Consider the following 27,575-nt stretch of genomic DNA (forward strand, 5'->3'; position numbering starts at 1 on the left):
ATTATCAATAGGAAGATTGTGAGGATGAGACTACTTAGGTACTTTTATAATCCATTCAAGACAATCTATGGGATTGTGGTACCAAGTTCGGAAACTAAAGCGTTCGGTTTTTCTTTGTCAAGTTTTGGATAGCGTTTGCAAATATATTGGTAAACAAATACATAACGAATATAAATTGATTGATTTTAAGCAATTTGATTCGGGTCTTTAAATCAAATAGCACCACCCACTATTTTTGGCAAATTCCATATCCCTCATCGGAATTCGAGAGTTTTGGAGGAAACTCTTAGTAGGGTATGGGAGGCTCACCATTACCAAGCCCACCTCACGATTATACGATGTTGGTTAGCAAAAATAATGATGAGAGAATAACGCTTTACTCATTTACAACTCTTGTAATTACCCATCTAGTTTGGCCTCTAGAGAATGAATGCCTCAGAATTATATCATGTTGGCACCATTGCACTTAGTTAAGTTATTCCCACCATGCTTAGTTTATGTAGAGGTTCAAGCACAACCTCAGAATTATATCATGTTGGTCGTACTCGTTGTCTACACTCACCTCATCATATGCGTATAGACTCCTCCTGAATGTAAGCATGCACTTTGTACTCCCCCATTATAGGGTGAAGCCGGTGTACAAGTCACAAACGATTGGAGCCTACCACGGTGGAAGGCCACGAAGAGATATTCAAAGCATCTCTCGCTTATCAACTTAATATTGGTTTGTTGAGGGTTTTAGGTCTCATCACATATAAACATACATTTTAATCCAATTAAAACATTTTGGTCCTATTACAACTATTGGTCCATTTGATTGATTTAGTTGTATATAATACTCCCACTAAGCTTTTAAAACGGTTTTTAAAGCAAGAGTATATGATACTACTAACATAAGTTTTGCATTCATTGATGGACTATATAGTTGCCTTAGGGCCTTAGGATGACTATGAACCTTTGATTCGATTCAACACGAGCCTAGTGTTGAATCTCGGTCTAGGGATGGAGATTGATTTTAGTTACGCGTTTAATCACATTAAGGCGTGTTGTCTTATTGGGCGTTGGACCCAACTACTCCAATTTCATGCATATCGAATAAAACAAGAAAGGAGTACTTCAAAGTAAATAAGAGCTTATGCTCTTTTACAACAATTGATCAAATCAAATTACTTTAAAGTAAAGAAGAGCTTATGCCCTTTTACAACAATTGATCATATCAAATTACAACCAAAATTTAATCTACACATTCCCATGGTTCAAACAAATTTGAAACGGCCTTTCACATAGCTCAATTATCGTAGGCTTAGGTTCATAATCACCCTTTCTTTAATTAATTAACGCTTTAACTAATTAAACTTGAATGCAACATTTTCATTTGGTTTTTGTATCCATAGAAATGATTTAAATGGAACTAAATATAATGAAAATCCAATTCTCATTAAAGAGACAAAACAATTTTTGTTCTCATTCTATTTGGGCCATTTTGCAAAAACACAAACTTTTGGGTCAAAATACAAATACACAAAAGTATCAAAACTTTATTTATTTGCACAAAAGCACCCCACTAGAGGGGTGGCCGGCCATAGGATAGTAACATAGAGATTTTTGATAAAAAGAATTTTGTAAGTGGATTTTGGTGGGTGAGATTAAAGATGGTGGGGATGGTTTGAAAAGAAAATATACCTTTGATATAATTAAAAACATTTAATCATTTCTTACCAACAAACATCATCCATCAACTAATATTCAAAATTATATCTTTGACATAATCATCACCCATCAACTAATATTCAAAATTATAGCTTTGACATAATCATCACCCATCAACTAATAATCAAAACTTTATGTAAAACATAAAACTTTTGAATCAAAACTTCAAAACTTTTTGTTCTTGATAAGAACTTCAAGAAATATGAAGAACATACATGAAAACTCATAATAGCTCCATGGATGTTTTCTTTCATCAAAAACTCAAATTTTCACAACTCAAAAGAGGGTTAATATCCTAGGGTACTTAGGGGTTCCAAAAAGCACTTTAAAACCATTTTAACAAGCCTAACATGAACCCAAAAAATCACCCTTTGGATTTGGCCGAAAATCCCAAAACACTTGGCACCAACTTTTAGTTCCATTATTCATGCTTTAATGAAATACATCTACAACATTTGAGATGCTAAATTTTCAAGTAAAATTTATATTCAAAGCAAGAACAAAGTTTGTAACAATTACAACATTCAAATCACAAACTATGAACTACAAAACCCAAAAGGATTCACCAACTACTAGACTTAGGCTCTTGATACCACTTGAAGGAAAATTTGTGAAAAACATGTTCATTTAAGCAACATCAATAGCATGCAATTAACAATTAAAGGCGGAATCATGCTTGTATGCACTTAAAACAAAACATTTACCCATGAAATTCAAAGCCTAGTAGATAGGTGAACCAAGACTCAACTCAAAACAAAGTGAGTTGAGAAATCAATACCTTTGTAGATTCCTCTTTGCATAAGCAAAGGCTAATCACCCAAAGAGAGGGCCTTCATTCCTTGCATCTTAGATCCATGGATTTGAATGGATGAAAAGGATTCTCCAAGTTCCCAAAATTGAGAACCTCTAAGTCTCCACACCAAGGTAAGATTGGAGAAGAAATGAGTGACCTTGAGGAAGTAAGATTGCTAGATGTTATCCTCAAGGTGGCCGGCCATTTCTAGAGAGAAAGAAGAGTTTGTGTTTCTCCAATTTCCCCAAAAACAACTCTTAATGAATTTTGGCTATTAAGTCAAACTTATACCTTAATTCATTTGAGTGGCAAACTTGTAAATAAGTCCAAAGCCCACTCTTTCTCTAAATGGCCGGCCTTAGGGTATTCTTTGGGCTATTTGGGCCTTTGTGAATCATTATTCATTAAGTTGTCATACAACTTAAGTCAATGGACTTGACGTTCGAAGCCCATTGGGCCTTAAGGTCCAAAACTATCCCGAGGTCTTCAACGAACTTATTCGTTTGATTAATAATCATATTAATTAATCCTTGCCATAAATAATTAAACCATTTAATTATTCTTACTCATCTCCGTTGAATCTTCAATCTCTACCTTACACGGTGTACGATCCATTAGGTTCCTTTTAGCGAGGCAGTGGGCGATTCAAACTCTTTCAAATCGATTGTGAATTGAAACTTACTTTCAATTCTCCCGTTAGTGATAATACACTTTTAGGGCTTCCACAAACCATGGTTGACGCCTAGCAGCATGTCATGGTTACCCAAGCTAATCAGAAGAGGTGGAGAACCTATTCAGTCTTAGGATTACAAATGCAATACGGTCTTTCTCTAATACAATACTCTTGACCACATTGTTTGGTTTGATAGTTTATTCATGTCTACTATCCAATGTGAGTCTTGTGCTTATATGATTACCTTGAATGTGATCTGGAATGCATTCCAACATCTCATTCATACTCTGGCCAGAGATTCCAAATCATATCATAGAGTATTCTCCCTCAAACAGTTTGAAGGTTAGAGATCCCTTGTTGCGCATTCACTTGCCTCCATGGCTAAGTGGCTTAACCCCGACGATGCCGTGGACACCCTGATAGAGTGACGTTGACATAATCAAAGATTAAGGACCTAACCACAAGACAACTGTGATGCCTCAGGTCAAAAGACTAATTTGCATTATCCCAACCATGAGTTCTCATGTGACATGAATATGAGAACTCTTCGTTGATCGTGTTCAGTGAACTCATTCTCTATTGAGCACCTACGTACTTGTCTTGATGTCACACACACCAATGACTCGAGACTAGTCACTCTCCCTGAGAGAAGACATAGCACGTACTGATCTTAACGGACTGTCAATGCCCAATTGACAATCCTATGATCAGGAACGTTTAGGATGTGTCAACGAAAGAATGGTCTCATGAATCTAACTTCTTTAGATCGCATTCTTCCAATCACATATTCCTTGGACTTATCGTTTAAGCATATAACATTTATATGAGACGGCTCAAACAATAATGTTTGCCCTTTAAACTACATTAGTTTGAAATGTCCGTAAAGTATCATCATATGATTGGTTTTAGGGCACATTTCCAACAGTTTGAGCTATTGAGCTTCGATGATATATATTTTTGAAAGATTATGTTTATGATTTTTCTGTGCTCACTTAATGGATATATATATATATGTGTGTGTGTGTGAGTATGCCTTCACGGCAAGCGATGTAGTGCCTTCAGGCGGAAGATACATATGCCTTCGGGCGAGAAATGTAGTGCCTTATGGCAGAAGATATATATGTATTCGGGCTAGCGATGTAGTGTCTTTAGGAGGAAAATATATATATGCCTTCGAGCAGGCGATGTAGTGCCTTCGGGCGATTGTGATACCACTACTCAGCACACTATATACAATATATGTTTTATGAAGGTTTTATGGCATGCTAGGATTTTCAAAAAACATATTACTTATTATGCTATATGAGTTATCTAAAATTGGGGGTTAGTACATCGAAGAATAATTGTTTTAGTATTACATATATATAAACTTGGTCCCCTCATGTTTTGTTGTGCGCCCCCTTCAGGACCTAGGAACGAGGCATACGACCCGAACTACGAGGCATTTCCATTATGATGATGATTTAAGCTAGAACGCTCATATGATTTATGATATGATGTTTGAGCTATTGAGCTCCGATGATATATATTTTTGAAAGATTATGTTCATGATTTTTCTATGCTCACTTAGTGGATATATATATATATATATATATATGTGTGTGTGTGTGTGTGTGTGTAAGTATGCCTTCGGGGCAGGCGATGTAGTGCCTTCGGGCGAGCAATGTAGTGCCTTATGGCAGAAGATATATATATATGTATTCGGGCTAGCGATGTAGTGTCTTTAGGAGGAAAATATATATATGCCTTCGAGCAAGCGATGTAGTGCCTTTGGGCGATTGTGATACCACTACTCAGCACACTATATACAATATATGTTTTATGAAGGTTTTATGGCATGCTAGGATTTTCGAAAAATATATTACTTATTATGCTATATGAGTTATCTAAAATTGGGGGTTAGTACATCAAAGAATAATTGTTTTAGTATTACATATATATAAACTTGGTCCACTCATGTTTTGTTTTGTGCCCCTTTCAGGACCTAGGAACGAGGCATACGACCCGAGCTACGAGGCATTTCCATATTAGTGAATTTGTGTCCTCCTCTCTGTGTAGGACATCTCTTATAATCACACTTTCTAATATTCCTTCTGCTTGTATTTCGAATTAGTAATATGCTCTGAACATGTCATGCATTATCACTTTTAAATCGTTGGCAGTTAATTATTATATTTTATTAAGGTTTATACTTGAATACTACATTGCGTGGTTACGTGCGAAATTTTTATGCATGTTCCTCATGTTCTCAACATATGCGTTCATCAAATGGCTTGCGTCACCCTTGGTTGTCAGCCAACACGTGGTCATCCCGTTGTCCATCGGACATTGAGATCGGGGCGTGTCGCCCTTTTTCTTAACCTACGACTTTGTAATATTTACAACTTGGTTAAAAAAAAACTAAGGGTAATCCTTAATTTACTATCTTAAAATTTCATGGTTTTCAACATTTCATACATTAAGTTTTTTATCCATGTCTAGTACCTAAAGTGATAATTATGGGGCAATTTCATACATCTATTAAGGAGTTGTTCTCCATATACAATTCCTCTGCTTGGCGTAAATAGAAAATATAATTACAAAAATTAAAGGAAATTAATTTATGAAATTAAATGTAATATAATTAAATATTTAAAATAACTCGTGAAAACATTTACTTCGTCGTAATAATTGGCTCCGCTTTCATGTCTTCTTCTGGCCTTTAACACTGCTTGATGTCATTTATTCAAACTTGGATTAAGATGTTTTTCCATCTTGAAGAACAACTCTCGTGGTTTTGGGAATTCGATGGAGTGGTGCATTCGTAGAACTCATAGGACTTTTTGGACGTACGAGTCCAAACACCTTCACTTGTTTGATAACTCCTCCTCACACTATCTTCCGAGACCCATCTATAAACCCTGCAAAAAACTTCATCTTCTTTTCGGGTCCAATCCCTACCTTTCATTGCAGATGTGGCCATTTGAAAATTATTGAAAAAATTGAAGGAAACATTATTGGAATAGATAAGAGAATAGAATGTGAAGAATTGAAATAAAATAAAGTAAGATAGTATGGGACGGTGAAAATTATGTGAGAAATGGCATAAGAATGATTTAGGTATTTATAGGAAAAAAATTATAATTTTTTATTTTTTAAATTTGTCCCCAAAATAAAATTCAATTCCAACAGTAACCTGGCGTCATGCTAACGCCAGGTAGCCATTGGAGTTCAAAATTTGGGCTGACCCGAGGCTAGCTGGCTCCTTTAGGCCAACCGGTTGGCCTGATTTGGTAGTTTTGGCTCGGTGGGGCCCACGAGCTATTTGGCCTAGCCCTTAGTTGGAGACAATTTTCGTGTCATTTTGAATTATTTTTAGCCTTATAGCCTAGGGTTAGGAGGAGGGAAATGGAGCTGTATAACGGGGGAAGATGACGGAAGCGGTGAGATTGAACCTCGACCATCTGGGAGGCAGACAACTTTTTAAATTATTTATGTTTTAACTTTTAATTTTTAATTTTTAATTGGTTTAATATCCATATGAATCTAGATTAACATGTGACATTTAATTATTGTTCACATAGACCACATCACAGTTAACGTTTATTTTAACAGAAAGTTGAAGGAAGGTATAAAAATAACTCAAAATTATCATTTAAGTATTGGAATAAAAAAAAACTTGATTTATGGAAAGTTAAAAATCAAAAAACTTCAGATAATAAATTGAGATTTACCCAAAAAAATTAATAAAAAGAAATCTTTTAACTTCCATTCAGAAGAAAGAGGAAAGACGGTGGCTTCTTGACACAACACAATTCCTAATGTCTATATGCTCTTTTGCTGTAAGCCCCAAATCGCAATTCCGTCCATCTTCTGTCTGTCATCATCTTCCCTGGTCATCTGCCACAATCACCCGATAAGTAAAGATAAGTAAATTTATTCATGTACAACGTATGCAATTAGGGTCGAATTGTCCTCCTGGAAATCCTATTCGTATTTATCGTCTTGATTGGGCAACTCAGAAGAATCAGGATCATCAGATAGTTTGATGGATCCTCTGGCGGCGATGGGCTCTTAAGGTTCTGGGATTGAGAAATGAAGGATGGGATTGGAATCGGTTGGTGGGGTCTTAATCTTATTGGGCTTAATTGGAGCATCCAACAGGTCCGTCCAATCGCTGATTTATCATCCTTACTGCAGTAATAGCTAAAAGTGCGTTTCTTGTTCTTGTTGTTGTACTTGTTGTGTGTATATGTATACGATATCTCCATCATCATCTTCATCAATGGAGACTCTGGGGATGGGCGATTTCTGGGTTGGAGCTTGATTTTCTTTTTCGGTCTGGACCATGGATGAGCTCAGCCCTAGTAATCAATCCAAAGACTCCGCTGCCTCTTCGTGGCGTACCAGCCAGCTCGCCTTTAGTCCTTATTCTGCGCAGAATGAAGCTGCCAACAGCAAATCCCAATGTCTGCGTGTCCTTGTCAGGAGACCCGTAAGTGTTTTTTTATTTTTCCTTGCAACTTTTTAAGTGGTGCAATCAGTCATTCACTTCAATTCTTGCTCTCTTCTACAGAATTAGAGTGTATTTATATATTGAGCTCCCATTGGTATGAGAGAAGACTTAGCCTGCTAGCCACCCACTGTCTTTGTCCATTTTGGGAGAAGTCTTAGGAGGCGCTCTACTCTAATAATGCACTACTAGCTCTTCGTGCTATTATTTCCTGGATATGTGAAATACAATAGATAAATTTCAGTAAGTAGTTTAACGGTTAATCATACACAGAGATTTAGCAGGCATAGAACTATTCTTAACTTTGGGTTGACATGTACCCTCACCCACCCAGGGATGTTGATGTTAGTCAGTGGCATAAATGTATGGTATGTTGTTGTTATACTATAACTTTACTGGGGATAGCCTCTGAATTATGTTTATCCCTGAGTAGTGGTACCACCAATGTGGAAACTTAACTGGGATAGTATGTGAATTATGCTTATCCCTGAGTAGTGGTACCATCAATGTGGAAACGTTTTTTAGTTGCTATATTTTTTTATATGATCTTATATAGCATTTTTTCTCTCTTTTTTGTCAAATTTATATCATTCTCTGTATACATGTCTCGACTTGAAATGATTGAAATGATTTGAAGCAGATATTATTCTGATATACAACGTTCTGCTATGCAGTTTGTGGCAAGGCTAACCAAGGACATAGTTGAAACATACCAAATATGCAATCCGCAGTTTAAGTATTCAGAAGAATTGAATCCAAAGAGATATTTGACCACCCCATCAAGTGGAGTACTTAATGATGGCTATGATAATGTCAACTCAGATCTTATTTTGACTGTAAACTTTGTCTTGGTTAATCTAGACACGCAGCGAAGGTTCGTTCTTGTCTGTGCTTTAATTTTTTTGTGCTATGTTGACTGACTCTTAAGGAACCTTTTCCTAGTTTCTGCTTCACTGCTTTGTGGAAAATTGAGAATTGTTAACATGAAGACAAAAATTTGGAGATTGTCCTCTTGATATTTAATTTGAATATAGGCAAGTTTATTCTGTCAAAAATTCATATTTTTGTTAAAATGGTAATCATTGAGATGGCTGGCATCTGTCCAGCTTCTGTGCTTGAGTTTACTTACTGTTGTTCAGATTTTTCTTTACACCAGACGTATATATGCTATTGACATATTTTTATTTCTGGATCTTCTCTAGACATAACTCTAATTTACTTCTTATGCTACTTATGCAACTCTTGGGTTGAGCCATGTCCGTTACTGGAGTGGTTTAGGATTTCGTACCAGTGAGTGTTTTGATTTATGGAGAGCATATGAGGAAGAATAACTCTCTTTAATTCTAGCTTTTGGATATTTAGATTTGGTTTGGGATCGCAGGACCATCAACTCATCCGATTTCCCTTTAGGCTTGTTTAATCTGCTTCCATAGAAGTTTTACTTTTTATTTTATTTATCTGATGATTCAGCCTCATGGTTACCATTTTAGACTTCTCTGAGGTTGATGCACATCTGTCATTGTCAGTGCATTGGATTCTTATAAATTGTTGTGCCCAATTGGTATCAGCTTAGCTTGTGAAAACAATTGGTTTTGCAAAATGGTAGCAGAGCCTTGTTTGTTTTTGTGATTTACTTCTTTTCTCTGTTATTCAGTTTACTGGTTTGTTACATAGTCCATGTGCTATCTCTTGCCGCTTAATATACATTTTTGATCCCATTTCCTATTAGATTAAACGTTTGATACAATAAGTTCTCCAATTTAACATTGTATTTTAAATTGCATTTATTAGTTGTTCACACTATGTACTTGTAAATCCATCAAATTTGTTCATACGATGTCTCACACGTGAAAGTCAAACAGAAATGCAAACATATAATTAAATTAGAAGAGATATCAGAAGGATGTTGTTATCTGTACTTTCCCATGGTGGCCGACTAGCTTAGACCTTCTTTGCTAGTATTATGTTTTTAGGTCCTTTCTCTTTACCTTTTCAGATACATTGTCAAAGATGTTCTTGGACATGGGACATTTGGCCAGGTTGCTAAATGCTGGGTTCCACAGACCAACAGCTTCGTAGCTGTGAAGATCATCAAAAATCAACCAGCATACTATCAACAAGCCCTGGTTGAAGTATCCATATTGACAACGGTAATGCTGTTCTTTTTCAGTATGACTCTCATGTTCAATTTCAGAACTTCTTACTGTTTTCTTTGCCGTTTGTTTTGCAGTTAAATAGGAAATATGATCCTGAGGATAAGCATCACATTGTGCGTATATATGATTACTTTGTGTATCATCGTCATTTGTGCATTTGCTTTGAACTGCTTGATACAAATCTGTAAGTCATTGACACTACCTAATTAGTTGTAGTTGGACTCAATGTAACTTGATGCACCATTTGAACTCTTATTTTTGTTTAATTGTTGCCTTTAGTTTTTCCTCGCACATCTTTTGACATTTTTAAGTCATTCAGGTATGAGCTTATCAAGATAAATCATTTCAGGGGACTATCCCTGACCATTGTTCAATTGTTTTCGAAACAAGTATGGTAGTTCCTTCTTGTAATTGAATTTGAACTTCTTTTCCCCTCTGACGATGCTAGATCTTGACCCTTCTTGTGTCGTTTTTTTGGGGTAATATTTGCTTTAAAATAGATTCTACATGGGTTGGCTCTGTTAAAAGATGCTGGGATAATTCACTGTGATCTGAAGCCGGAAAACATTCTTTTGTGTACAAGGTGACTCTTTTTTTTTAATGATGAGTTTGGGTTTGGGCTATTTTTGTGATAGATTTCTCTCATGTTAATATTGCGTACTTTCCCTTGAAAGCAACAGTGTTAAGCCAGCAGAAATTAAAATTATTGACTTTGGATCTGCCTGCATGGAAGATCGAACTGTTTACTCCTACATTCAGGTTTGCGTTACCGCTTTTTCAAGGCTTATTAAAGTCATATCTTTCAGAGGAGTGTCTCATAGATGCATGTTGTTCATTTGTTCTGCAGAGTCGTTACTATAGATCTCCTGAAGTTCTCCTTGGTTATCAGTATCCTTTGCGTTAGAGGTTTTTATTATGTCCAGTTTTTATATTCATATTTCATTATATCGAGGTATTTTGCTAGTACTTAACCCTTTACAGATATACTACTTCTATTGATATGTGGTCCTTTGGATGTATAGTCGCCGAATTGTTTCTGGGGTTGCCATTGTTCCCAGGAGCTTCAGAATTTGACCTCCTAAGGCGAATGATTGAAATACTTGGGTATGCTCATACTAGTATTCTTATGAAGGGAACCTATATTCATTAATTTATAAGGCACCATTCTGCCATGAATGATTTCATAAATATCGTCTTTGTTTACTTCTTCTATCATTATCATTTCCCTGTTTTTCATGATTGTTGTTTACAGTTCACATTAATATTCTGGTCCTCTTTATGAAATTAGTTCTATTGAGTATTGAATCAAGAATTCACCTTAAAGCTTTATCCTCAATGTCTAATATTATGAATGCTCTTACTCTCTTCTTTCTTTGTTATTCATTGTTCCTCATTCTTTCCACCCATCACACAACAAAAATTAGCCTAGTGAAAGTGTAAACTCGACCTCTGTCGTTACTGGAGTTTCCAAAGTTAATATTTGTTTGGCACATGAATATCCCAAACCTCCATCTTTTCCCTAAATTTTAGCCACCAATTGCTTGAGAGCCACAGTTTGGACTTTATGTCCAACTAGCCTCCCATAGATTATTGGTAGGTATTTCCCCTGGGAAGGAAGTGGTGAGGGGAGAAGGGACCATTTTGTGATTTGAGATTTTGTTTGCAGACAATTCGTTGTTTAATAAGTTACCAGTAGCTAAAGCCTTGGAGGCTACAATTTGCTGTTTCTTGATCTGTAACTGGTTTCTAACGGTGGATTTTATCACTTTTTCTCTATGAGATGATATTAGCACAGTTATTGGTTGTCACTTTCTCAGAATTATTATTTAAAAAAAGTAATTTTGTCATTTTTTCAGACGCAATTTTCAAACACATTTTTATGTATGGTTAACATGTTGCAGAGGGCAACCCCCAGATTATGTACTTAAGGAGGCAAAAAACACAAGCAAGTTCTTTAAGTGCATTCGGAGTGTGCACAATGTGGAGAACGGGGAACATTCTGCAAATAGAAAAAGTGCTTATCAAGCATTAACCGAAGCAGAATATGAAGCTGTAAGTGTCAAAAATAAAAAGTTTCTGGAATATGAAAATGATATTAGGAAAAAGAGATCATATAGATAGAGAAAAGAGGAATAGGTGAGGAGCACTATACCCCTCCCCTCCCCTCCTTTTGTTTTTGTTTAGTTTTAATCACTGTTTAATATTTTTGGTTTAGTTCTTACGGTCACTGGTTTCTGTTCAGAGAGAATTGAAAAGGCCATCAACTGGGAAAGAGTATTTTAATCATATGAACCTTGAAGAAATTGTTACAAACTATCCGTATAGGAAGAACTTGCCTAAGGAAGACATGGTTAAAGGTTTGCTTTGTGCTTTTGAATGTTCAAAGCTGACAACACTGGAACAGTTCGACTTAATTCATGAATCATAACTAGTTTCTTTTATTGAAGTTACTAATGCTGTTGCATGGTATCAAATATGTGCAGAAACTCAAATACGACTAGCTTTGGTTGATTTTTTGAGGGGACTCGTAGAGTTTGATCCTGCAAAACGCTGGTCACCCTTTCAGGTTGTTTAATTGTCTTCTCTGCTGTTTTATTTCTAATATAGCGCAAAAATAGTTACTTGGAAATGGATTTGTGAGTTAAACTTGTACCTGCAGGCTTCAAAACACCCTTTTGTTACGGGGGAACCTTTTACACACCCTTATAAACCTCCCTCGGAGACCCCTCACATGGTAAGTAAACCCACATATGAACTATTTAAACCTTCTCATAAAGCTTTGTTCATAGTTTAAATGGATGGACTGTGACTTGATCCAACTGTGTGGAAGACGTTAGACGTGTCAAGCCAGACCTAGATATCCGATGTAATTGTGCTTGGCTTTCTTTTAAATTGACACATCGATTATGTGTTGGGTTTCCGTATATTATGCATATTCCTTAGTCCTCGATCAGATGTAATTTGTGTACATACAAATTACATACACACGTATATATGTATATACTTGGTGACGAAATGCACGGTAATAATGAAAAGTTGATTTTAAATTGGTTTTATACTCCAGCTGTTATTTCACATCTGCAAAAATGCTTATGAGTCTCATAACGAATTATGAGGATGACCTTGTCCTATATCCTGAGTTCTTTTTAGTATTTGTCTGTGCAATTGGTTTTTACCTATTAATTTTGGCTGTTAAATCTTTACCTATTTTTCTTATCTAGTCATCCATACTTTTGACAAATCGTTCAGGACTAGGTTGGTTGTTACAGTAGTTAGTTATTGGCTGCATTAGAAATTCTGCAGGTGATAGTACTAACTGTTTTTTCTCTCTCTTCTTCTTTGTCTTTATCCTTCTTGTCATCTTCTCTTCCCTTAGCCTGTTTCTCAAAACATAAGGGTGGACCATCATCCTGGTGGTGGACATTGGTTTGCTGCTGGTTTATCCCCGAATGTAAGCTGAATCGTTTCTATTTTTTGGCTGTCCATTCTTCACTCATCATCTCGGCTATAACTATATTTGTTCTTTTGCAGATTCCAGGTAGAAATAGGGTCTCCATTCATAGCAGCCCACATTTTCAGGTGGTTCCATATGCACATGCTAATAGCTATGGCAGTGTAGGAAGCCATGGTAGCTATAATGATGGTACCGGACTAGGAAGCAGCTATGGAAGTTACGGAGATACTAGTAATATGTTTGCTTATTATTCACCAGTTGGCCCTTCTGGGATGAACATGCACGCACAAGGTAATGTATCAATGCTTGGAAGTAGTCCGGATGCAAGACGGAGAATTGTTCAGTATTCACATGGAAATGGACTTGGTATGAGTCCTTCAGCAGGAAGCTTTGCTCCACTACCTCTAGGCACTAGTCCTTCACAATTTACTCCGCCAAACTCGTACAGTCAAGTTTCTGCTGGCTCTCCAGGACATTATGGTCCAACTTCTCCAGCAAGGGGCAATTGTCATGGATCACCTTTAGGAAAGATGGCCGCTGTTAGCCAGTTTAATAGACGAAAAAGTTGGGGATATCCTGGAGGTTCTCAAACTCAAGAAAGTTCATCAACACATTGGCAAGGGCAAGCTACTGATGGCACCAGTTCTAGCCAAGCTGAGGGGAACTCTCAAATACTAGGTATTTCACCATCACATTTGCATTTAAGCTCAAATGCTGGAAGCTGGAAGCAACAGAGAGGAAGCAGTGGTATTTCTGCTGGTTACTTAGCCCAGAACATGCCAGCTTCCATCGCAGTTGGCTCCCCTATGAAATTCCCAATGACCACAGGAGTGGCTCATGAAAAGGCTGAGGCTAACCCGTCGTTGCCTGATCCTGGGGATTGGGATCCCAACTATAGGTAAACGGACTGTTTCCTTTTATTGCTACTCAAAGGTATGCTGATTCCCATGAGTGTGCTGCATTTTCTTTCATTAATAGATGATGAAAGTCAATATGACCCTATATGATGGTAGTTTTGTAACTCAGTATACCAGATAACTGAAAGAAGTGGGGCCAACTGTTAGACTTAGTCCCATGATCCATGGTTGGTTGGTAATGACCATAGCTTGGGTAATGGTTTTTGTTACCCATAATGGCCTTACTTCATTGTAATTCATTATGACCTATATGATCTCTTAACCTATAATTACTCCAGTCATGATAATCATTCACTTTTCCAACGAGTGCATTTTAAGAATGATATAGTACAAAATTATTGCATTGTTTGCGCATGGTTAAGCAAACCATTATTGGGTTTATCCGTACATTACTTGACTGTGATCGTAGTATCCACTATTTAGCAGCATATTAAATTGAATGCCAATTTGCTAACAGTTCATGGGCTTCTTCACTGGAATTTATATAGGCTCAAGAAGATGGTTTACTTGTAGTCATCTATCATCCTCATAGTTGTTTAGAATTTGATGTGTATTCTTTTTTTCTGTCTTTCCATTCTCATTCCAGTGATGAACTTCTTCTGCAAGAAGATGGTTCGGATGTAAGTTGCCTTACTGCTGAGTTCAGCCAAGGCATGCATCTTAGTTCTGCAGAAACATTGGTTGGGTCCGGAAGATTTAACCATGTGCCAAATTCAAGCTCAGGTCCATCCTTTCAAAGGTAAGTTGTATCATCTACCAAGTTTATTCACTTAGTTGCTCTGAAATTATGTTAGCAAGTTCAACAAATCTACATTGTTGTTTTTCTCAACAGGAATTGTATGTATACTGGCATATTCCACATAACTGACGCAGTATGTAGTAACTTTAAGACGTGGATGGATCCCCAACAAGATATTTACACACTTTGTTTTCCTCATCTTAAATTTTTATGTGAAAGCATATACTGCAGAAACCTTACGCAGTCTTCAGTAAACTTTTAAAACACGTGGATGGATGTGTAATAACATATTCAAATGTTTCCTTTGCAAAATGTTTTATTGTGTTACGTGCAATTAATATGGAGGTTTCTAATAGTAAACATTTCTCCTTATGAGATAGTCAGAAGATTACAATTGACACATTTCCATGCCTGTGTTTTGGAACAGAGTTCATTCTTGTCATATCGTATTTCTTTGTCCTAGCTTGATTTTGATTACAATCGTCTACCATCTTTTCAGACAAAATGGACCCATTCAATCTTATCCACATGTAGAGGTGGGTAGCCCTCCTTCAACTACTGAACCACTTGCTGGATGCGCGCGTTTGTCAAAACCTTCTCATTTCATGCCTCATATATCACAAAATTCTCCAAGCCGCTTGGGACAGCAATATCAGCGGTCAAATCACGGACGACCCACCAATTCTCGTGGTAATGATTGGAGTCACATGAAGATGCAGCCCCCTTCTCCCAATTTTAACTCTGGAGGCCCACATTCTCCGGGAAATAGCTCATTCAGCAATGGCATGTCATGGGGTACTTTCTGACTTCACATCATAAGCCATTCCTACCTTCCACTTTCCTTTGTTGCTATCTTCCTAGTTAAAAAATATGCCAAGCTATATGATGTCTTTATGGGAGACGGGGGGATTGAATGGAGGGTTTTGGGGAGCTGAGAACATTTAAACTAATTGTGGCACTCTATTGTAGGGCATAGAGCCAGTCATCCCGTCACTAGCATTCCACCTGCATCACGAGGAAGAAAGGACTATGGGAGGATTTCTTGATGTTGGAATTAGTTTTCTTTATTGTGAAAAATCAGATCATGAGAGATGGAAAGAACATTGTACAACTTGTACTCAATAGTTCACATAGCTAGCGGGCTCATGCTATGAAATCCTCTTCCAGATCATGCTCATTCATTGTGCTTGCAAAATATAATTTGTGGATAACGATTCTCTTGCCTTCTTGTTTTATCTAATGCATTTAGTTTTGCTTTCGTCAATGTCTTCAATCTTCTCATCTATATATCAAATGCTGGAATTTTAATTTAGATAGTGTCTGAAATTGCTTTTTATGTGTTTGAAGGAATTTAACCTAGTTATTGAGATTAATTGCAGCTGCTGAAATGAATTTCAAGAGTTGGTGTAAATTGGTGAATGGAGTTCAGAATTAACCTTGGGATTTTGGGATGTTTGTAATGCAGCCGCATAATAGTTCATTTTTGGTTATGTATTATTAAATATTTAGTGGTTCATTTAGATGCGTTTGAGTACTAATTGATATTGTTCCGTTGTTGAATTGGTGTTTGTGCGTTGGAATTCTTTTCCTTTGTTAGCTATTTAATGTTTCTGATTTACAGTTATCTACTTTCTCGTTCTTATCTTTTCAAATGAAGATAAACACCAACTGTTGAGTTTTTGCTGGTATTGTTGAGTGGAATTACTATTTGCTTGTAACTGTTTCTTGTTCTCTTGGGCCTCGCTTTAGTTTGTAAGTATGCAGGTCTTGGGCCGCGGCTATTGTTTCTTCTCGTGGTCTCATTAAATTGATGACATGGTAAGCATGGAACTTGTAATTGATTTTGACTTGTAAATCGTATTTGAACTGCATTGACAAAAAATACTCATCAACTTAATAGAGGACAATACTGATGCAAGTGGCATTTTATCACAGTAGTGGAAAGATGTTGAGCCATTGCATGATGGCGTGCATTTGAACTCCGCCAGTGACTAATTTAACAATTTATCATTTGAAAAAAATAAAAATAAAGAAAATCAAGGATAATATTGATGAGTTTGAAATATAAAAGACCAAATTGGTGACTTGGTAGGGTATAAGGTACTATTTACAATAAAAACCTTAATTATTTTGTAGTGAGCGAGGATATGACACTCTTGAATCGCTTTCAAATAGAGGAGTGATTTATGCACTCCTTTTTTTAGTCTTTGAATTGAATAAAATTGAATGGGTAATCAAGGGACATAATTAAGGAGCGCAGTAGAAAAAAGTTGGGAATGGAAATCACTTCCCCTTGAAATAACCTCATACACTGTTAGTGTGAGACGAGAGGGCTAAGAGTGTGAATTGAAACATGGAGCCAAGTAATAGACCCTCTCTAACCAGCCATGCATCATTTTTAGAATAAGATACTTTCAATCATTCAGTGGAACAAGTAAATCTAGTATGTCATTTACTTTTATTTATAAAAAAAATGTAAAAGGAATATGTTTGGACCCAAAATGACATTTCTAGGCCGAGTCCATAATCTATCTCGGCCCAATGTATTGTTTCCTCCATATAACAAATCCAGGTTGGCGCGCACGCGCACACACACACACTTATATATATATATGTCTTGGTAGCAATATTGTATATACAATCAGAAATTCAATAACATTTATAAGAAGAAAAAGGGTACAGGTGATAGATAGAGAGAGCTGGAAGCTAGATGGAAGCCAATTCTTAGTTCTTACAGCTTCTTGCTTCTTTTCACTTGTTAATATCATGTGAACATCAAGAATCTTAGAATATTTCCAAGAAGAGCCCGGCCCAATGAAATTCGGCCAAGTTCTATCAGGAGACAATTTCATTGGAATAAAAGGAATGGTTGAGTCCTAGTATAACAAGGAATCCTCAGAGGCCAGTTATGCTTCAAATAAGAAAAGAAGCCAAGAATCAAGGGTCGAATCTAGGTGATAATAAAGCTAGATTCAAAATCCTACATGAGTCAAAACTAGCCGAAGCCTATTCGGATTTGATCAAGGAGTTCTGGTCCGAGTGGAAATGTACTTCAGTCATGAGGAATTGCTACTATAAATAGAAAGGGGAATGCATCACTCAAAGCCCTCCAAATCAACACCCAAATTTACCATGTGCAAACTCTTGCTCTACCCGAAACTTGTCAAACACCTTGAGATATTTTTATTTTACCTTTTTCCACCAACCATCTTCAGTTTAGATAAACAACATTGTGTTGGTAATTGGCAACATCTTTAGTTTAGATAAACAGCACTGGAGCCGTAAAATCAACCCACCGAGGGTCACATTCAGTTTGGATAAATAGCACTGCTTCGAGACCGATTGGTTATCTATCCAAGTCTTAGTCAACAAGGTTTTCTTAAGTCCTTGTTGGAAGAGGTCATATCATCAGCTTTCTCGGCTAAGTGAGGTGTTACCAGGTTACAACGTTCGGCACACTGAAAGCCAAGCCTATTTTATGACTGGACATTTACAAGTGCATTTTAGAATTCGGCACGCAGACGACCGAACTATATTTACAATCAAGATACATATTCTTTCAAGTACTTGTGTCCCTACAATATGGTACCAATTCAGTGCACTTATATTCTCACAAATATAATTACAGTCACCGAATCCGGTGTTGACGATTCGTGAGCTTTATAGAACTAGCAGCCTTGTCTTCAAGCTATAGAACTCGAAGGCCGATACGTGTTCCTTCCTCGGCTGTAGTCGCAAGATTCTAGTCATCAAAGCGCCCAACCCAACATCAACATTCTTTTACTCCCCGTCCGAGCTTAGCCAACGAGTTGACACGCCTAGCATTCGACCAAATGATGTATTTATTTTATTAGTTATTCGGCATGCGTGCCACGTAGGTTGAATAGTTTTTAGGATCAACAGAATGTGAAATAATTACATGGTTATTTATATTTTCAACATAAGTAAGTATTTTATATCCCGTCAATTAAGGAGTATTCCGGCCAACAAAACATGTAAAATGATAATCCTTAAGGCACTGTTATCGACGTTTCTACGTCCAATGTAAAGTATACTTAGTTACTCGGTAACGTGATGATCCACATATGCAGTTGGGTAGTGAGCCCACATCATAACTACAGTTCCACATTTGCTGTTGGGTTTGTTTGTTTGGGCTCTTGGAAGGACCGCCTCATCATCCATTCGTTCACTCGCTCACAGATGAACAGACAAAAAAGAAAAAAAAATCCAAATATAAATGGCAGGTCGCTGACCACACGAAGCTGGACTCAATCTGCTCCAACCAATAGCATCCCTCCGTCCCATATCTTTAACAATAAATGGACATTTTCTAATTTTAATTTATGACATTATATAATAAACACTAGAGAAGGAAAAAGAAAATTAAAGGGATAAAAAAAAAAAACATCGATTTCATTAGTATTTTGTACAGAGGAAGGAAAAAGGAAAGAGTTTGCATTGTTGTTGTTATTGTTTGGTTGTTGAGTTCACCGTCGTCATTTTCTTTCAGTGTCTTCTTGTTTTGCAGCTGCTCAACAACAAAAACGATATCCTTCCTTCTCCCCTTCATTCAGTGTCTACCGCTGAAAGAGAGAGAGATTCAGTCAGTCAGGTACGCTACGTATCCACTCTTCTTCTGATTCAAATCTCTCTTCTTTCCTATTTGAGATTGATAGAATATCATATGTATATGTATATGTGCCTGCGAGCTCATAGCATGGTTGATAGCTTTCAAGTAGGTTTCAATAATGGCTTGCAATAATTTTAGTTTATTTTCTTCTGTTTCAACTTTCTATTCATGGCGTCATAATAGCCTCATGGGGATTGGACTGGATTGGATTGGATTGGATTGGGGGATTGCAGTTTTAATTCAGTTCCACATATACATACATACTTGCTCGCTCTTGTGCTTTCATCCAATCCATCGCTTTTCGCTTTTCTGTTCTATTCTACATGAATGTATTCTTCTGTTTGTTTGTTCAGTCATTGCCTTCAACTTCGTACTTGATATTACTGATAGTAATACTGATAATTCTTCTTTGTTTACTAATGCAAGCCTTGCTAAATGATTTGTGGCAGATCCTACAACAACTCAACAAAACCGCTCTTGCTCTTTGGTTACTCAAGCTATATCTACATACATACATATTCATGAAATAAGAGAGCAACTGTTACTGTTATGGTAATTATTTACACACAAGGAAAAGCCATATGATGGCCATAGCTGCTGTTATTGGCCTTACTACGGGGAAGAGGCTCTTGAATTCCTCCTCCTCTTATTATTCAGATGTCACAGAAAAGCTCTTTCATCTCAATGACCATGCCTTCTTACATTGCCATTTCTCTTCAACAAGGAATCTTGTCACCGCCAGAAAGTCTAATTCCAACTACACCAGTTCCAGATTTTCATCTTCCAATCGAGCTGACCACTCCAGTAAGGCTCTCAAAGACCAGGTCAACGCTGCCTCTGCTCCTTCCTCAACCGCACAGCAATGGTTTCACGACTTCAATGACTTGGAGGGGGAAAGCTCTGATCTTGAATATTCAGTGGACGCACTTCTTTTGCTACAGAAGTCTATGCTCGAAAAGCAATGGAATCTTTCCTTCGAGAAAAAAATATTTACGGATTCAACAATAAAAACAGATACTAACAAGAGGATACCAGTCACTTGTTCTGGGGTATCTGCTCGCCACAGAAGAATGAGTAATAGGAGGAATGCTTTCAGCTTAAACCGTTGTTTAACACAACCTAGCACCAATAAGTCTTTAAGACCAGTCATCAGTCCAGAGCTGCTTCAGAGTCGTTTAAAGGGTTATGTGAAGGGTGTTCTTAGTGAGGATTTGCTGACTCACACTGAGGTTGTGCGCCTGTCAAAGAAAATTAAAATTGGCCTTTCTGTTGAGGAACATAAATCAAGGTTATAACACTTAATTCCTTTCCATATTGTAGGATTCATAAGTACTGAATATAAGTGGGTCAATGATGTCCAGGACAAGACATGCAAAGTGATCACAGTACAAATACTGAAACATTGATTTATTGGCTAAAAACTAGATATAAAGTTCGAAAGTATATTGTTTGCCAAAACCCTTTTCAACTTGCCAAGTTATGTAACTTCTTCCCAATAAGCGCGTAGTTCTTCTTTTTACAGGGTGAGGAGTGTGGGTGTATGTGGTAAGTAAGTGGGGTGGAGTATACCTTTTTCTTACTGTTTTAATTGATTACTCTTCCGAGTAAGTTGACCTTTATGGAGACTGGTTTCTTCTGAAAGAAAAAGTATTTGTTGTTATCTGGTTGTTTCTAATCCTAATCCTTGCATTTGGATCTCCAGACTGAAGGAGAGACTGGGATGTGAGCCCTCTGATGAACAGCTTGCGACTTCATTGAGGATTTCCCGTGCTGAATTAAAGTCAAAGTTGATTGAATGTTCTTTGGCAAGAGAGAAGCTGGCAATGAGCAATGTTCGTCTGGTCATGTCCATTGCTCAAAAATATGATCATATGGGCGCTGAAATGGCTGACCTAATCCAGGTTATTTTTTCTTTTCTTACTTCATATATGAGAGCCCAATATATAGACCCAAACAACTGTAACTTTAGACAGAACGTGATTGGAATCTCATATGCGAAGCTCATTGTCTCTTATGTAGGGCGGGTTAATCGGACTATTGCGTGGGATTGAAAAATTTGATTCTTCAAAGGGGTTCAAAATTTCTACTTATGTTTACTGGTGGATACGTCAGGTAATGCCAATATTTCCCCTTGAAATGGTAGATGATTTTGACTGATTGGTTAAACTAACGATGGTTACTTTTTCCTTATATTCTCAGGGTGTTTCAAGAGCACTGGTTGAAAATTCCAAAACCTTGAGACTGCCAACACATTTGCACGAGAGGTTAGGTTTAATCAGAAATGCAAAAATTAGACTGGAAGAGAAAGGAATAACTCCATCAATTGATGTAAGTCTTTTGTTATTATCTTCAGATAGCAATTGCTTTGCTCACAAGAAATCTGTGAATGTGCTGATGCCAGCAACATAAGTTTCAAATGTTTTTTTACTTACAACGACAATGTTGATTTATCACTCTTCTCTTGGCTGATATGTGCTTCTTGTATTACGTTCAATATCAGAGAATCGCAGAAAGTCTGAATATGTCCAATAAGAAAGTTAGGAATGCTACAGAGGTACTAAGTGCTTGTGGTATTCTGTTTTATTGTATTCTTATGTTATCTCCATGCTGACCATGGAGTTTCTTAATCTGTAGGCAATCAGCAAGGTTTTTTCACTTGATAGGGACGCATTCCCCTCTTTGAATGGACTTCCAGGAGAAACTCATCATAGTGTAAGTGTCGATTACATCACCTCAATTTCCGCCATTCCAGTTCAGTAAAATTTCTATTCCTTGCTTGTCAGTTTTCCATCTCGTAACTGACCATCTCCTTTTCGATTTTTCATTTACAGTACATTGCAGATAATCGCCTTGAGAACATCCCATGGAATGGGGTGGATGCGTGGGCACTCAAGGTAAGAAGAGGGACAAAAGAAACAACAGTAAAAGGAGATAGTTCAAGCATCTCCAGATAAAAAATATATATATATATTAAAAGTTCCTTAGAAAAAAAAAAAACAAATAGGTTTGATTTTAAACGATTCTTTAAAGCTGATTACCATAATCTGCTACATTCCTTTAAAAATAGTTACATCTTAAAGGTTACTTCTTACCTTTAGAAGGAAAAAGATTTCACCTTGCCTCTCATATTTCAAGTAATAATGGGAGTTAAGAAGATAAAAAGAGACAAATCATCATTTTCTTTGAATTTCCAGTAAATCTGGATTCCAGCACTGGGATTGGCATCTAGCAGATTGGACTCTTAAGAATACTCAATACTCATCCTTTTCATTTCCCTTCAGAATATAGGTAGTTGTAGTCACACTGAATTAGTAGGTTTATGTGTTTAAAAAGTAAATTGAGTCACATAGAAAACATAAGGCGAACCAACCTGTAAATGTAATAGAAAAAAGGCTTTACTGGTCCATTTGTATGATAATCCTGTAAGATTGGCATCCTAGAAATGAAAAACATTTATGGTAGAAAGGAAATTGATGATTAATATCCTCTTAGGTAGTAGGTACATTTCTAGTTACTTGTGTGTGACTCTGCACATATGTTGTGTTCGCATGTTTTGGAAGATTTGCTGAAATTCATGTCGCTGATTATGAATAGTTAAAAGATTATAATCTCTGTATGTATTGCAGGATGAAGTAAACAAGCTCATAAATATGATGCTTGGGGAACGGGAAAGAGAGATCATACGGCTTTACTATGGTCTGGATAATGAATGTCTTACATGGGAGGACATTAGTAAACGGTGAGTCCAAATCAGGGCCTAACATCCATCAAACTACCTTAGTCTTAATATCTTTTGCATCACGTTGATTTGACTGTGTTATAATGTGAACTCCAGTATAGGATTGTCCAGAGAAAGGGTTAGGCAAGTTGGACTCGTTGCTCTAGAGAAACTGAAACATGCTGCAAGAAAAACCGAGATGGAGGCCTTGCTAGTCAAGCATTAATTTTGTCTCTTGTATTTGAGAGTCCAGAATGAATGAATGTCTATATACAGAACAGAAAAGGACGTACGAGACAAATTGTACCTTGAAGTTGTTTCAGGTTTGAGATAGTATATATAGAAGAAGAAGATTAAGAAAGCAAGCTCTCTCACTTCACTAGGTAAGAGCTCATGAGCTGCTGGAGCCCATAATTTTTTGTATGTACGTATTATTATCTTTGGAGATAAACTATTACTATCCCGGTTAGTTACGTGAGGGTTCATGTTTCTTTACTTGAGTTGTGGTAAGGAACCAGTAATTATCCCCGGGGCCTTGATCGAGGCCCCTCCTACTTGAATAATTACGGTTAAGTCATGTCAATATCTTACATTGATTTTTTTATAAAGACAGTAAGATAAAAAAACAAAATGTGAGAGGAGGGGATAAGAATAGGAGGAGAAATAATCTTACTCCATGATTGAGGCCTGCTCCTCCACATATATCTTCTTATGTACAAACAAATGTTGATGACAAGTCTGAAATTCGAAATAACTTTGTACTTCGATATGGTTTTGTAATTTACATATTGAACTCTATACACTCTCTGCATCTCTCTAACTTGGTTTGGTAATTTGAACGACTTCATGGTAAGTGGTATTTTGTGACAAACAAAAGTTTAGTTCAGAAATTAGATGCTAAAATGTCGTAATGACAAAGTTGAAGTAGTGAAATGTCATTCCTAACAAAATTAATACGGGATACCTGCACGACTACCTCTAATCTATTTTAAGTATTTCAGAATCTTGGAATCTGAGATAAAATTGTTCAGGTGATTACTAATTCAGAAATTTTGGATCTGCAAAAGTTTATGGGATCTAGCTCCACTTGCCTGCTTAAAACTTACGTTTTGCGCTTGCTCGCTCTTCACGCACATGGAAATATCATATGGACATTGGACTGGATTGGATTGGATTGGATTGGATTGGACAATATCATGAGTTTCATAAGTTTATGAGGTTAAGCAAGCAAATAAACTTTCCACGTGTCGTCTGGAGATACGCACAAATGCCCAATCTCGACGCTGCAAGTTAATGAGCTTCCATTTCCAATTTTTCCAAATTTCCCAAAGTCCCCAAGATCCTGTGAGTGAGTGCTGGAAAGTGTAATCAAATCAAATCGAATCGAATCAAGTATCAATGGCCGAGAGTCTAATGGTGGTGCCGTACTCCTCCTATACACTTGGTCGTCCTCCTCATCCTCGACTGCAACAACATCATCTTCTGAAATCCTTTCCCGCCTCTTCCTCCTCCTCCTCCTCGACGATCCAACACAACACCAACCCCAACACTCTCTCCGTCTCTTCTTCCGCGGGCCAAGGCCAATGCTTCTTGTTCATCTCTTACCATCCCCTCCCTTTGCGTTTGCCTTTGCAGCGCCGCTCAACTCTCAGCGCTCTTGACTCCGACGTCCCTCACCCTCTTCACCAGGTACTACTACTTGTGCTATCTTCTCTCTCTCTGTTCATCTCCTCATCTGTAACTTAAGCGATGCGATGCATATATTATGATAACAATTTACCCGTTGTATGTATAACTGTTTGATTCTCTCTCTGACATGACATGATGTTCATAGATTTGAAACTCCAATAATTAGTATTATCATTGGTTATTTGGTCTTAATTGATCAATATCATATACTGTGTGACTGTCAGCCCCTTGATTTGGGTCAAACTCAAACATTAACATACATACATTCTGATTGCTCAAAATTGAAATTAACAAATCGTTTTCCCCATTCTCGGGAAAAGGGATCAGTGAAATCCTCGAGCAGCAAAACTAGTTTCGAGCAATGGAATTCGTGGACAGCAAAATTCTCCGGCGCATCAAATATCCCATTTCTGTTACTGCAAATGCCTCAAATCTACCTCAATGCCCAAAATCTTCTGGCAGGAAATAAAGCTGCCCTTTTGGCAGTCCCATGGATGGTAAGTTGGTAACACACTATCGCCAATTTGCCACCCCCTTATAAGTTTATTAATGAGGATTGAGGAGGCTGCTTACTGCTTAGAACATGAATATTTTCTGGTTATATTAGAAAATAATCAACCATAGTAGCCTAAGCAAGGGAGGAATGCTGTAAATGCAGGGAATGTTTACTGGTTTGCTTGGAAACCTTTCCCTGCTTTCATATTTTGCAAAGAAGAGGGAGAATGAGGCCATTGTGGTTCAGACACTGGGTGTAATTTCCTTATATGTGGTTTTTGCACAGCTTTCCATGGCAGATGCGATGCCTCTACCTTACTTTGTCATTACCTCCATTGTTGTCGCAACTGGTCTTGTTTTGAATTTCTTGAATTACTTTGGTTGGCTTAATGCTGGACTCTGGCGCTTCTGGGAGGACTTTATTACTGTTGGCGGTCTATCGGTTCTTCCTCAAGTGATATCTCTCTCTCTCCCTCTCTCTCTTAAAAGTCATGTCTTTTTCCATATTGGTAAGCAGGGCGTTGAAAAATTGCTCAATTTTACTAATCTTTTGTCTACAATTATGATTATAGATTATGTGGTCTACGTTTGTTCCATATCTACCCAACAGTATCTTGCCTGGTGCATTGGCTTTTGTTGTAGCTGTGGTGGCTGTTGTTATGGTAAGATTTTTTTAATTGTTTGGTTGAAATTGTTATGGTAAGTTTTATTTACTCTCAAAAAACTTTTATTCTATTACTTGAATCTTCACATAATCCATTAAGGTTAATGGGAAACTGTTTTAAAGTTAACCTCTTGTCTTTAAAATGAGTTGTTCTGTATTTATCATCCGAAAAGAGAACTACTTTTTTTCCTTTAAAACTTTCTCTTCTTTGCAAAATTAAGATAGAAATGCAAAGGCATTCTTTTTTGCGTCTTTTTAGACATGGAGCTGCTAATATTTGCAGGCTCGAACGGGAAAACTCTCTGAAGGTGGCATAAAATTTGTTGGAGCAATATCTGGATGGACAGCTACACTTCTCTTCATGTGGATGCCAGTTTCACAAATGGTACTATTTTAGAATTTCTATTGGTAATTTTTTTTCATTAATCTGACCACCATTAATGCTTCCTGTTCAGTGGACAAATTTCCTAAATCCTGACAATATCAAAGGTTTATCAGCTTCCTCGATGTTGCTTGCAATGATTGGAAATGGACTTATGATCCCACGCGCACTTTTTATTCGTGATTTGATGTGGTAATTATCTTTCTCTTTTTTCTTTTTCTTTTTGTCAATGTGGTAATTATCTATCTCCGTGACCCTCTTAAACTGCTGCAAGACACCTTTGATGGTTGAACTAAATATTCGTTGATTTGATAATTGATACACACACACACACACACACACACACACACACGTGAGTTTTAGTAAGAATAATGATCAACAATGACTGCAGGTTCACTGGTTCTACTTGGGCTTCTTTCTTTTATGGATATGGGAATATCGTGTGCTTGTATTGGTAATGGTTTCTGATTTTTGGTTCATCTTCAACTGGATTTTCTAATGTTCATTTTGGTGGGAATTTTGATCTCTACTAAGTAACGTTGGGTTATTTGTGTGTAATTTCAGGTTCAAAAGTATCAGCAAGAAATTTTTCTTAGCAGCGACAACGGGTTTGTTTTTGTGGATAGGTTTGTTTCTTCGTCCCTGCAGTGTAGTACTATCAATTTATACAGCATCCCTGCCCTAAATAAATGTATTTACAAAGAAAAATAATGAAATTTAAAATATGCTTAAGGTTGCTTACTCGTTGAACATAAAGAGCTCTGTCTGATATTTTTCTCCCAACAGGAATGGCTGTATGGAGAGATGCTGTTGTCAACGGATACGACTCACCCTTCACATCTTTGAAAGAGTTGGTTTCTGGATTGTAACTTCGAGAATCCGGTCGAGGTGATAATGTCAAGAAGCCCAAAAGATCTGAATGCAGTTGGCAACAGATAAGACGTGTTATAATATCTTACGATTAAATATGTAATATAATTCCAATAACTAATTAATAATTGAAAATCCAGGTCCTGTCTTTACAGTGACCTGCTTAGTAATTAATCTATGGTAGTTGTGGCGA

At 37.0% G+C, this 27,575-nt stretch overlaps 3 protein-coding genes across 7 annotated transcripts; all 3 read left to right on the plus strand.

The window, feature by feature from the left end:
• Positions 1-7,366: 7,366 nt before the first annotated feature.
• Positions 7,367-16,192, plus strand: LOC103951473 (dual specificity protein kinase YAK1 homolog). Of its 3 annotated transcripts, none has more exons than XM_009362844.3 (18): positions 7,367-7,650; positions 8,343-8,542; positions 9,665-9,818; positions 9,899-10,008; positions 10,144-10,213; positions 10,325-10,407; positions 10,499-10,583; positions 10,672-10,712; positions 10,806-10,928; positions 11,726-11,876; positions 12,067-12,181; positions 12,308-12,390; positions 12,484-12,558; positions 13,201-13,275; positions 13,356-14,176; positions 14,782-14,934; positions 15,434-15,729; positions 15,904-16,192. In XM_009362844.3, the coding sequence occupies exons 1-18, from the start codon at positions 7,504-7,506 to the stop codon at positions 15,978-15,980; spliced, it is 2,859 nt and encodes a 952-aa protein (XP_009361119.2). In that variant the 5' UTR covers positions 7,367-7,503; the 3' UTR covers positions 15,981-16,192. The 3 variants fall into 3 exon arrangements, with proteins under 3 accessions (XP_009361119.2, XP_018503987.2, XP_018503988.2); XM_018648471.2 differs by having other exon boundaries at positions 10,505-10,583; XM_018648472.2 differs by lacking the exons at positions 15,434-15,729; positions 15,904-16,192 and adding an exon at positions 15,028-15,211.
• Positions 16,193-19,297: 3,105 nt separating this feature from the next.
• Positions 19,298-23,760, plus strand: LOC103951476 (RNA polymerase sigma factor sigA). 3 transcript variants are annotated; one of them, XM_048565300.1, is made up of 10 exons: positions 19,298-19,546; positions 19,991-20,852; positions 21,267-21,465; positions 21,584-21,676; positions 21,764-21,892; positions 22,065-22,118; positions 22,199-22,276; positions 22,396-22,458; positions 23,191-23,303; positions 23,400-23,760. In XM_048565300.1, exons 2-10 carry the CDS (start codon positions 20,146-20,148, stop codon positions 23,506-23,508), a joined length of 1,545 nt encoding a protein of 514 aa, XP_048421257.1. In that variant the 5' UTR covers positions 19,298-19,546; positions 19,991-20,145; the 3' UTR covers positions 23,509-23,760. The 3 variants fall into 3 exon arrangements, with proteins under 3 accessions (XP_048421257.1, XP_009361126.2, XP_009361127.2); XM_009362851.3 differs by having other exon boundaries at positions 20,014-20,852; XM_009362852.3 differs by having other exon boundaries at positions 20,014-20,852; positions 23,405-23,760.
• A 751-nt stretch (positions 23,761-24,511) lies between these two features.
• LOC103951475 (maltose excess protein 1-like, chloroplastic) lies at positions 24,512-27,575 on the plus strand. The gene is made up of 9 exons (XM_009362850.3): positions 24,512-24,971; positions 25,292-25,468; positions 25,630-25,920; positions 26,039-26,128; positions 26,414-26,515; positions 26,586-26,704; positions 26,904-26,966; positions 27,077-27,138; positions 27,299-27,575. The coding sequence occupies exons 1-9, from the start codon at positions 24,681-24,683 to the stop codon at positions 27,379-27,381; spliced, it is 1,278 nt and encodes a 425-aa protein (XP_009361125.2). The 5' UTR covers positions 24,512-24,680; the 3' UTR covers positions 27,382-27,575.

This window comes from the organism of the source record quoted next, unplaced genomic scaffold (assembly GCF_019419815.1).
Source record: "Pyrus x bretschneideri cultivar Hongxiangsu unplaced genomic scaffold, Pyrus_bretschneideri_v1 Contig4, whole genome shotgun sequence".
In the NCBI taxonomy this organism is placed as follows: Eukaryota; Viridiplantae; Streptophyta; class Magnoliopsida; order Rosales; family Rosaceae; genus Pyrus; species Pyrus x bretschneideri.

Excerpts from the sequence above, each read along its gene's own strand:
- LOC103951473 (XM_009362844.3), top strand. The coding sequence starts at position 7,504 with ATGGATGAGCTCAGCCCTAGTAATCAATCCAAAGACTCCGCTGCCTCT. Across the intron at positions 10,408-10,498 it reads AACATTCTTTTGTGTACAAG|CAACAGTGTTAAGCCAGCAG; the intron begins GTGACTCTTTTT and ends TTCCCTTGAAAG. Across the intron at positions 12,182-12,307 it reads TAAGGAAGACATGGTTAAAG|AAACTCAAATACGACTAGCT; the intron begins GTTTGCTTTGTG and ends AAATATGTGCAG.
- LOC103951476 (XM_048565300.1), top strand. The coding sequence starts at position 20,146 with ATGATGGCCATAGCTGCTGTTATTGGCCTTACTACGGGGAAGAGGCTC. Across the intron at positions 20,853-21,266 it reads GTTGAGGAACATAAATCAAG|ACTGAAGGAGAGACTGGGAT; the intron begins GTTATAACACTT and ends TTGGATCTCCAG. Across the intron at positions 22,119-22,198 it reads AAGTTAGGAATGCTACAGAG|GCAATCAGCAAGGTTTTTTC; the intron begins GTACTAAGTGCT and ends CTTAATCTGTAG.
- LOC103951475 (XM_009362850.3), top strand. The coding sequence starts at position 24,681 with ATGGCCGAGAGTCTAATGGTGGTGCCGTACTCCTCCTATACACTTGGT. Across the intron at positions 25,921-26,038 it reads GTCTATCGGTTCTTCCTCAA|ATTATGTGGTCTACGTTTGT; the intron begins GTGATATCTCTC and ends TTATGATTATAG. Across the intron at positions 26,705-26,903 it reads TTTATTCGTGATTTGATGTG|GTTCACTGGTTCTACTTGGG; the intron begins GTAATTATCTTT and ends CAATGACTGCAG.